General features: G+C 40.5%; 1 protein-coding gene across 7 annotated transcripts in view; it reads right to left on the bottom strand.

The window, feature by feature from the left end:
* Positions 1-3,020: 3,020 nt before the first annotated feature.
* The window catches only part of PPP1R9A (protein phosphatase 1 regulatory subunit 9A), a 164,677-nt gene continuing 156,208 nt past the window's right edge, over positions 3,021-11,489 (bottom strand). For 4 of the 7 annotated variants that reach the window (XM_042471796.1, XM_042471799.1, XM_042471798.1 and 1 more), the window contains 3 exons: positions 9,814-9,837; positions 7,674-7,856; positions 3,021-6,038 (listed from right to left, as the gene is read on the bottom strand). In XM_042471796.1, the coding sequence (XP_042327730.1) occupies positions 5,826-6,038; positions 7,674-7,856; positions 9,814-9,837 (420 nt within the window). In that variant the 3' untranslated portion in view covers positions 3,021-5,825. The remainder of the gene's footprint in view (positions 6,039-7,673; positions 7,857-9,813; positions 9,838-11,489) is intronic. The other 3 variants (XM_042471797.1, XM_042471803.1, XM_042471801.1) reach the window with 1 other exon arrangement.

Raw genomic sequence — 11,489 nt, 5'->3', positions numbered from 1 at the left:
ATCAAGTGCCAAATAAGATGCATGCACCTTATAATCAATGTTTGCAAGGGTCTATTTTCTAGTTACAGAGCTCAGGGCAATGTTGGATAGGTTGCAACTTTCCAAACATAGGCTTTTGCCGTGTCAAAAGAATGCAATAGAAGGAAAAGACCATGAACCAAAAGAACTGTGTAAGACGCAAATGACCAATGATTATACCAATACTGATTAGCCAATTTAGTTCTGAAGTCACAGTTGGGTTTTGTTACAAAGCTTCTCAGAGCTTTCCAAAAGAATTCAAGTGTACAGCTAACAAAATGAGTCCCAAAGTGGTTCCCTCTGAATAACAAAACTCAATATTGATTCTGCAAAAACGGAAAGCCAAACGCATAAAGGCAGCCAGAGAAAAACACTGGGAAACATATGCCTTACACAAACATTTTCTTCCAAATCATTTTGTCCCTCATCTATGATTTTCAAATAGAAAAAAAGGCAACTGATCAACTCCATAACGTGAGGATATAACCGGAATAAGTTGCAGCTCAGAGTAATCCTTGAGCTTTGCTAGAATAGCTCCCAAGTTTTGCCTTGTTTTGCTTTTTGCAAACAAATATTTTCCCATTTCTACAATATCTATTTTCAGTATTCTAATTCAGTGAGGAATAATGGAAAATATCAAAATCTTGTCTATGATTTCACAGCTCCCCTTTGAATTAGTAGAAATTTCCTGAAAATTCATAAACGTCTAAGCTACATCGAAACTACATCCTTTAGAATAAACCTTTTTAAAAAATCTTTTCAGAAACAAATTTTCTGAGTACAATTCTACACCCTCTAATTTGAATATATAAAGGAATATAAGCAACTGAATGCTTTCTTTGCAGAGTGAAGTTTTAAGTAATATCTCCTAGGTTACAAATGTTGAGAGAAGTGCCTTCCTTGTAACAGAAAACACTTTTGTTTGGATGGATACATGGAACTAGTTCTAACTCTGAATTACACATTGGAAAACACTTCTGAAATTGCTGGGCGGCCATTAAATATATTTATGCATAGATGAGACTTCACAGTATAAGACCAAGTCTTGAAAGTACAAGGAATCTAAGCATTAATTACAAAGGAACCAAAACTGTTGATCACTGAACAAAGAGGGACAGTCTCCAGCTGATAACCTAACAATTATGCATCGCCAACTTTGACCTTTTTTCTTTATATGTTAAAGTCCTTTTAAATGCACAATCTTTGTTGTTGTTGTTGTTGTCTTTAAAAGGCCTCTCTCTTGAATGTTTAAGTTGACCAACTCTGCAAGACATTCAAGCAATGATGGCTGGAATCCTGTTAGTTGCAACGTCCTAAGTTGGACTTAGGACATAGTAACTGCTTTGTATTCATTGGTAGGTGAGGCAATATTGCTACAACCACAAATGATCCTGAAACCTATCTTAAGAGCCAGTCAGCCATCCCAAGCAACAGAGATATACTTGCAAGTGGCTTGCTTCAGGATGATATGACCAGCCCCTTTCCAACAGTGAGTAGCACTGCAATGAAGAGTTGTGACAGGACCTCAGAGGTGCATTGTTGGTCTCATCATCCCAGAATGCTCCACTTTGGAACAGCACTGACCGGTCACTCTGCACAGCTGACTGGTTTTTAAAGTGAGTTTCAGAGGTCAGATGGAGATAAAGTGTAGCCATGGCATTGTGGCTTTGTCTTTTAATGCTGGATCTTGCCCTACATCTTTAATTTTTAACTTTTCTTCTTTTAATATTTAAAAGAAACATAGGCTTTCTTTCTTGTACCTGTGTTGCAAAGAGCAGCAACAATAAGAATCTGACTTCTCATCCCTCTCAGCATTGGGGGAGGATTTCTCCATGGCTGGAACCAAAGATGCTGCCTTCAGACAGATGAATACACACATCTACAGGATCCACTCCAGCATGTAGGATTGGTATGCTGCAAGCCATGGTTTCACCAGCTACTTCAGCCAGCAATGGGTTTCCAACTTTTATGGCCCCCAAGTCCTTATGTCGCTCCTCTTTCCTCCCTTGTGTGTCCTATGGGATCTTTCTGTAGCTGTACTTCGAATGGGTACCCTGGCTAGCACAGGCTAGGTAGCATTGGTGGACACTCCCACTTTGATCAGTTCCCAGTTGCATTAGCAGTACAGGGTTGGAGCCTCATAAATGGAGTGTCTGCCCTGCCCAAATGGTGGTACATGTAGTGGAATAATTAAACTGCATTGACGTTGGCAAATATATCACTTTGCCAGTTCCTAGTGCCAACCACAACTGTACTACCAGGGCATATTTTGCGCAGGCAAACCAAAACATTGTGGAGGTTTGGCTTGTAATCCAAATAAAGAGCATGCTCCATCAGTGGTTTTAAAAGCTAGTAAGAAACTGGTGAATTATAACACTGTAGATGGCCCCAAGAGAATGAATAGAGAAGGATTAAGCTTTTCCCTAATCATAGTTTAGGGTAAACACTGCTTTTTTTCACTTCTTTCGGTTCCTACTAGGATATGCCTTTGAAATCAGTGAAATTTATAAACACTATGGAACACTATCTGTTTTGGGCTGTGTCAGAATTGGCAATATATGAGCTTACATGGTAAGGAAAGTATAAACAGTCCCTTTTTAGCTTCCGGTGTAATGGAAGAAGCAGCATGGGATGCCATTTTAGCACAAACTTGAACTCATGGTTATAGCTGTGCATACTGTATACTCTCCTGGGTGTATACAAGCCTTTGTCCACACTAAAGCTCTGAGCACCTACCTAACTTGACCTAAATTCCTGTGCCTTCTGTGGCTGTGTGGCAAGAACACATTTCTCCATCATTTATAACACCAGCAGCAAATATGTTGTAGCTGTTTTGTGGACACTTGTTCAAGGCAAAACTCAAAAACGAAATTAGAAAATCTTCAAGTTCAGTTTCTCAGCAACATTCACATCATGACCCCTGCCCCCCCCCCCCATGACACTGGAAATATGCTTCCAATTTTTTTTAACAAAAAGAAGATTCCAAGAGATAAGATCCGAATCATTTGAAGAAAGATGCATGTTGTAACTATGCCACACATTTCACACAAAAACGGAAGTAGGAGCAACATGAAAATATATCCTGTTTCCACATTGAAGAGTAGAACTCAGCCTTTCTTATTCTTCTCTGCCTGCTTATATACACAAGTTTAACGTATGCTTTTCTTTCTTCAGTACCAGAGAGTCTTCCCCTCCACACACATGCACACCTTACAACTGGATGCCTTTTACATTAACAATAACAACAAAAAGAAGTCAGATTAAAATTCAATGCTGAGCTCTAAAATCATCAAGAAGCAATAAAGAAAAAATAATTACAGGACATAAATCAAATCAGTTGTCTGCAAATCCAATTTGCATGGTTCTAAATAGCAAGAATGCAAAGTCAATGTACAATGCAATAGAATCCACAGGGATCTTAGAAAAACAATGGGGACAGCATAAATAATATAAAGCAGAGGAATGTGCCCATGGACAGTACTAGTATATACATCCATTTTAAATTACCAGCATGTAAACATAACTTTTTAAAAAAAGTGAGCATCTAATGCATTTAATAACTTCATAGTTAAAATAGTTCATTTCCAGTTTCTCCCAGATACACTTCTTTTACCTAAATATAATCATGTAGTTGCCTAAGTAAACCTGGTTTGACCAGGTCTCTTGTCAGATTTCCTGTTGCATTTGCTCCCTAAAGGGGAAACAGATCTTTCAATCAGTGGGTCCTTCCTGCAACACTGATCTTTCTTTCATCTGGTTACACAAGGAACTGCCAGAATGATCAAGTTATTTAATGCAAGTGTTCTTGGTGGCAGACTTTTGTTATTTTACCTGCAGATTTTAGCCAGAATGTTATCAGTAACATAAAACAACTGCATTGGGTTGGTGGGGCCAGGGATTACAGCCATTACCATGTAGACAGATGACCATGTATTTAAAAGCACAGACACAACAAACCTGTTGCAGCTGAAAAGAAGAAATGACCGCTCATATCTAACAGACTTGCTTAGGAAACTCCAGTGTAAAGTACAGCCAGGCTTTAAAGCAAACATAGATGCTGAAGTGAAGAATAGGATTAGTAGAACCCATTCATGAGTCTTCATCATTTGAATCCAACCTTTCTGTCTTTTAGTGCCTAATTCTGAGAAATGCAGCATCAATAGCTGGCCAAAAATGAATTAGCCACAGAACAGCTGGTTGAGATCCAAACCTAACTGTATTGTTTCAGAGTGTGACAAGACAACTTAGGCTACTGGCGGTCATTTGGCAAGATACTGATGGATGCAATCCAGCTAAAGTTAAATATTTTTTTCCAAGTGCCAGTGATTTCAAAGGAGGGAAGATTTAAATAAGCAATTAAATCACTCCCAATGAAATTGGTGTAATTTAAACATGCTCAAATGTAGCTGGATTACATTCTTCCTGTTTAAAGAGTGTCATCTCTCAGAAAAATCCACATTGGACTTTCTTCAATTCCCTCAGAGAAAGCACTTTGAAAATGAGCTTTCAAAAAGGTTCCTACCTCATTACTTTGTTTTAAGAAAAATCTTGACTATTCCTCTATGCTTACTTTAGATTTCTTTTTCAGCACATCACTCTGCTAACAGGGCATTACAGTTTAAAACTCACACTATCTTGTCATTTCCTTTCCTGTGTTTTAAAAGTGCACACTGCATACCAAGGGAAACTATTTCCTTTAACAGGTTCTGGAATTAGAGCAAGCCAAATCCCAGCTCTGTAATAACACTCTCATCTTTACTCTCATTTACTCACACCAGTCTTCTTGCGCCACACCATGTGATACAACCAAACTTGGAGGTAGGGCATATTCCTCACCAAAGATAGGGGGAAAAATCAGTTTTCTGTTCAGTATCTGCTGGGGGAAAAACCGAGGCTCATGACATGCTACAGGAACATGTTACTCGACACTTCCTCCCTAAAGAGATCAAATGAAAAACAGTTATCTGAAAGGTTTGACACAAGCCAACTTTTAGAAATCCAGCCTCACTCCATAGAGTAAATGTTATTCTCTAGTCCTGCATACCAAGATAAGGCCCAGCTTTCCTTCCTGTGTAATCCACATGAGAAGTGCTGGAGGGGTGCAGGGGGAGAAAGGGGGTTTGCCTTCCTGCCTGATGAGCAGTAAGACTGGTGACTCTGCAACTGATGCATGGTATTCTCCAGTGTATTGTCTCCAAATCTTGAAACCCTGCTCTGTACAGACAGAGCAGCATCACTTCTGAGCACTGAGGTGAATTGAAGCCTACCTCCCTGAAGAATGAAATGCCAAAACAAGCAGTTCTTCCCCTAAAACTCAATGGCAACCAATATGTAGTTGTCTTCAGTTTACTTGCTTTCATGGGTCTGTTGAAGCTCAGTGGGCTTTTCCCATTTCCAGTAGCACTTCAGAGTTCATAGCAAACCAAGCTATGTAATACTGAGTCTTACTGGTTAAGAAAGGAACCAGACACAACCAGTACAATGCAAATGAGGATAACAGAAGGTAAGGGTGGGGTGGGTGGGGTAAACAAAAAGGCTTTCAGTGCTGGCCCCAAATTGGACAGCTGGGTTGTCAGTCCAAGTCATGAGAACACAGTCAGTTTGGGGCTGCTGAATATGTCAAAAGTACCAACATGTTCTGCAATTGCAGGAAACTCTAGCTACACAGTGTTCATTTCCTCATTTATTCTAGTTAAACCCGCAGATATGGGTACAGAGCTCTGTGTAACAAAAGTGTTCCCAAAGATGAAAGGAAACAGTACTGTATTAACTTTGAATGCCTTCATTCCTAAAAGAATTCATATGCATCACTGCTCATTAGTGCCCTCTGTTGGATCTGGTGATCGCTTCTCTAGCTTCCGGGACTTCCTCTGAAGTTGCTCTTTTTCCTTCTTCCTAAGCTTTTCCCTTTGCTTCTCCATCTTCTCTTGAGCTCTGCGTGCTTTTTCTATAGACACTTTGGCTTCTTTAATTTTCTTTTTAATGACAGCTCTGTCCTGCGAAGATGTCATACCAAGAGCCTAATATTAAAGAAACAAATGACACTGGTTTCATTTATGGCCAAATGCAACTTCTTTCTAAATAAAGAACCTGGAAAAGTTAACTTTTCTGCACTACAGCTCCTAGAATGTCTTGATGGCCAGTGGTCATGGTAGCTGGTCTTTCTGTGAATAGCAGTCCAGCAGACTTAACTTTTTCAAGCTCAAGAGATAACAAGGTCAGACCTCAGTTTGTGCAACAAAGAACTGTTCAACTGAATCCTGTATGGCCATCACATATTACGGATTCTGGGCAGTCTCCTCCCGCTTCTCACTTCCCAGTAAGACATCACTGGGATCAAGAAGGGCCACTCCTCTGTTGATTGAGAAGCACCTGCCTGATGTTCCCATCACTATCTGTGAGCAATCTCTGGCACAACAGACAAAAAAGGACCCTTGTTGCAAAACCTGCTTGTGCCAGAGATCACTCATGTTAAGAGGGGAGTGGGAACATGATTGACAGGACTGTGGACATAGGGTGGGATATAAATAAAACCCACTATTCCTGACAGGGATAGGGAGAAGCTATTTGGGTGGGGAGATTTCACTCATCATCAAAATAACTTCACTGGTTTTGAGTACTTATTTACCTGGACCTAAGTAGCAAAGAACACTATCTACTGCTCTGCCTCAGCTGCCAATCCTGCTCTCCCATGGATATGGCGATGTTCTAAGATGAACAGCAGCATGGTGACTCAGGGCATATGATGCCTGAAAGCCAAATGTTGGCAGGAGCAATTTTGTATGCCTATCAATATTAGCCCCCAAATTCCAGCTGCATAAATGTGAAGGGACCCATCATATTTGCCCAGTATTAGGTGGTGCAAATTCCAGCAATTAAAGTTTTATGAGCTATTTCTGGTTTGATACTTATAAGAGTGGGGTAATGGAATATGGGGTGATTCAGAGATCCAGTGAGTTTATCCTATGGGGCAAAGTTACAATCTCCGTGTATGTGTAGAGGTGGGAGAAGATGAATACATACCCATGCATATCTCTCTGTATTCAACATAAAACAAATCTTTCCTTAGATTAAAAAAAAGCCCAATATACAGTGATAATAGCACTGTAACTGCCATCTCTAGATTCAGAGTTAAACATTGTAACTTTATTGGGTTATTTCATTACACAGTTAAATAGAACTAAGTAGCATTTAACACTGTGGCCAAGTATCTATTTTATATGCATACAAAGATGAAGTGAAATTCGATATAACCAAATTACTTGTCCAAGAAGACAAAATCTGGCTATTCCTCCCATTTTCTTCATCCTCGAGGACTGTCTTTTTTTCTATATTAAAAACATTTGTGATACAGAAGAAATTAAGCACCTTTCCATTAAAATTGTCCATTAACTTGTAACATCTAGCATGATGTTACCAGGACTTGATTTTCAAAGCTAATGATGTATTCGAAGTTTCCAACTGTTATTATATCAACTGTGTAATCAACATTTCCAGCAATTTGCACTATCCTCATTATTCATTACAGCTACCATGGGCTTCCTCTGTAGTATAAAGATGTTTTTATGTGCAGTCAGGATGAGCATTTCCCATAAAATATTCCTTGGTGATACACAAAATTCTGAATCTTCTTTTCAAGGTTGAGAAGCAATTACCTTCAGTTTACTACCATCCAACTGAAGAAGACGTTCTCCATTTATGTTTTGGGCACTGAATTCTGGAACATACTGTTCTAAATTCAAGCTCATTAACCAGTTGGAAACTTGCTGCACACTCCATTCCTGAACAGCCCGATTTGGGGACTGGCTGTGTTTGGGAGATTGTCCATCATCAAGGATCTGCAACAAAGCAATTTTATTGTACAACTGTCAGAGCAACAGTGTTTGTTATGATACCACACTGTAGCAGATATGAGCAGAATGTGAACTAAGGACACTTCCCACCACTATATGGGGGCAAGTTAAGCCCCTACCTCCATCATTCAGTCCTAGACATCTTCCAATATTCAATTCTGTCCAGCCAGCCAGCCACCCATCCTATGATAAATGTAGCTCACTGAATCACTTTGAGTTCATCTATCTTGACAAGACTATCTAGTGGATATCATAGGCATGGCTATGAAATGCACAGGGAAATATCCCATTTTTTACAGAATAAAGAGACTGTCTTGCTTGAACTGTCCACTACTTGCTGATATTGCACTTATTTTTTTTTATACTGAGAACTGAAGACTGACTCACAGTTTCAATTTCTTATCAAAGTCACCATGTGCTGGTCTAAATCAAGAAAATATGATTCAGTGAAACTGTCATTTGAATGTGCCTTCTCAGGGTGAAGGATGATATTTACCCTAACAGGGAGCTCCCTAGACTTTGCATATTTCAACCATCACCACAGGAGGGTGCTGTTCAGTGCAGCATAGTGGCATTTTTCACATTTCAAAGACTTTCAGAAATCAGGCAATGAGAATTCCTCTATTGGAGTGCAAAAATGCCACATTGCAGCTCCTTTTTGAATAGGATAGTGACCAGAAAATCATGCCTTCACCTCACAGCTAGTAAATATGAACCTAGCATTCTGCTAATGAAAAGACAAGAAGAGCCAGCCAGGTCAAGCCAAAAGTCTCCCAATACTATCTAAAATCCACAAAACAGTGATACCTTTATTCAGCCATCCAAAATTTACAAAATGCATGATGCATCATGTATTTTGTGCATTTTGGCTGACCAAATAAAGGCATCACTGTCCTGCGGATTTTGGATGTTATTGTGCTTTGCTGCATGACCAACACAGCTATCCTGAATATATTTCCCAAAAGTCTCCCAATCTGGCATCCTGTTTCCCACAACGGCTAAGCAGTTGCTTCTGGGAAGCCTACAAGCAGGTCATAAAGGCAATAACCTCCTCCCACACTGCTGCCCTTTAGTAATTATTATTCAGTGGTATACTGCCTCTAAACCTGGAGAAAGCACATAGCTATCAAGACATTAATAGACTCATTCTCCATGAATTTGCATAATTTTCCACTAAAGCTCTCTAGGCTAGGCTCTATCCATTTGTCTTGTAACAGTGAATTCCATAATTGTTTACTATGTGAAGAAACAGGCAATCATCTTGCAGGCAAGAGGGAAAACACAGGTGGTAGCAGTACAAATGATCATATAGTAGTGGCAGGAGTCATGGCTGGTGTAAGGCACCAAAATGATTCTGGCCATAGCTTTCTTTTGTCTGGCTGACATCTACATGCTTGCCCCTTCTCCATTACCTTGGCTCACTTCCTCAAGCCAGCCAAGGCACTGGGGAAGGAAAGGTGAGCGCACATGCACCCCTCCCACCTTCCCTAGTGCCCCACTTGCCCCACTGCCCCCCCCCCCCGCAGCCTTGCATGGGATTTTGGATGGCTGTTCCTGTGCCAGGCAATTTTAAACAAAACAAAACAAAATGTTCCTATGCTTTTTAAGGCACCCAAAAGGTTCCCACCCCCCACATTTATTAACAGTTTCAAGACCTGTGCTCAGTTTTATTGGTTTGTCCTCGCTGTGATGTATTTTGAACATACCTGTATTTTTTAAAGTACATTTTTGTGTACGCTATTCAGAGATCTCAATTATGGAACAGCATAAAAATCCTGGCTTGAATTCTGTTGCTAGTCCTAACTGGAATAGACCCACTGGTGTTGAGTTATCATTCAGCAATTGACAGAAGGGTCTACTCTACTTAGGGCTGACCAACAGGATTCCAGTCCCACTAAACAGACAGACAAGCAGACAGACAGAGATCTCATTATTGTCTCACCTCATCATCAATCATATCCAAGCTCTGAGAGAGTCAGCAATAAAGAAATGGGAAAGGAAACATTATAAATAAATGCACAGAACATGTGACAACAATGGAATAACCATATGTTTGCTTAAACCAGTGTGTATTTTTCCCCATTTAAGACCTGGCAAATAGTAGTAGAGTCTCTGTTTCTACTACTTGGGAGAGTTATATTATCTGAATTTATATGACTTATGTCTGCCATCCTGTTAGGGATATCTACAGGTGTAAGTGTCCCTTCTATATGTGTGTGGGTATTGATTTTTTGGCACTGTGCAAGGGGTAGGGGAGGGGGTTATTCCCCACCTACCTCTGCAGTGCCCAAAGCCTCCACAACATATGGGAAAATCACTGAAGCTGCCCTGCATAGCCATTCCATGCTTCATGGTGAGCGGGTAAGATTGCAGAAGGGTGTCCTCATATCTCACAAAGCTAGATGCAAAATGATGACACTGGCATCGAATTTTGCTGGAGTCCCCTGGGCTCTCACTGTTGCAGTAATAACTTAATGTCTGCCTATGGGAATGTAGCCACATGTGCCCCTGATCCTGCCTACTTGCCACAAAGTACAGAATGGTCATACAGAAAGGCTTCAGCAGTTTTTTAGTAAGTTGGGGGGAGGGGGCAATGGCTCAATCTATATAGGTCCACATGTGGGTATTTATGCTGTGCTGAGGGGATGCTGGATTGCAGCCAATGATTGTTATATTATATATGGGAGAGAAACACCACGATGGTTCCAACGGCTGAAAAAACCCTAATTGGAAGTTGCTGTATCTTCCAGCAGGGGTCACTGCTCAGCCTTGGATGCATAAAGTGTGCAGCAACAGAACAGGAAGGCTATAAAAGGAATTCCCTAACTGGGTGCTCTCCAGCTGTGCTAAACACCAACCATCATCTTCCCAACCTAGTAAATGGCTGAAGATGAAGGCAGTTGTAGACCCAAATATCTGGAGGAACCATGTTGGGGAAGAAACATATTAGGAATTGAGTAGCTAGATATAACATAAATGCAGCTTTTTAGTATAGGGTTGAGGCAGTAATGTGCCAACCCTAAGAACACAGATTGAGGGTCAAAGGATGTCTTTAATGCCCAGTTCAACACACAGTACTTCAATTCCATTTCTCTTAACAGTCTGCTATGCTTAATTGCATGCTAGATTGCTGCCTGTGATATTCCAGCACAAGAGAAGAAAACCATTTTGAATACAAAAAGGCCAGGTGGTGTTGGCAGTTATGCACTCCAAGTAACCCAGATCAACTTCCACACAAGCCAGTGCGGCCTTTCCCCAACAGAAAGTGCTTCATCTGATGTTACAAAAAAAATATCATTTATTCCATGGTAGTCCTCTTAACTAAGGAGAGCAACTCTACAGTGAGTGCATGGAGAGTGGCATGCTACATAGATGCATTCTTGGTATGATGCTCACTCCATTACCAATAAGCCAACTGGCAGGAAAAAAAATGGGCCAAAATCCCACTGAGACCTAATGGAGCAGAAAGCACTGCTGCCTTAATTCCACAGGGTTGTAGTGAGGAACAAAATGGTTAATCTGGTGGTGGGAGGTCTGGAGCTGTGCCCAAACGTCAGACGAAGAGTACTGTAACTGCTGTATTATTGGGAAGCCACTATAGAGTTCTTGGAAAGCTCC

This window comes from Sceloporus undulatus, chromosome 6, assembly GCF_019175285.1.
Source record: "Sceloporus undulatus isolate JIND9_A2432 ecotype Alabama chromosome 6, SceUnd_v1.1, whole genome shotgun sequence".
Taxonomy (NCBI): domain Eukaryota; kingdom Metazoa; phylum Chordata; class Lepidosauria; order Squamata; family Phrynosomatidae; genus Sceloporus; species Sceloporus undulatus.
Note: the sequence above shows the minus strand (reverse complement) of the source record. Positions and strands in the feature narration are given on the sequence as shown.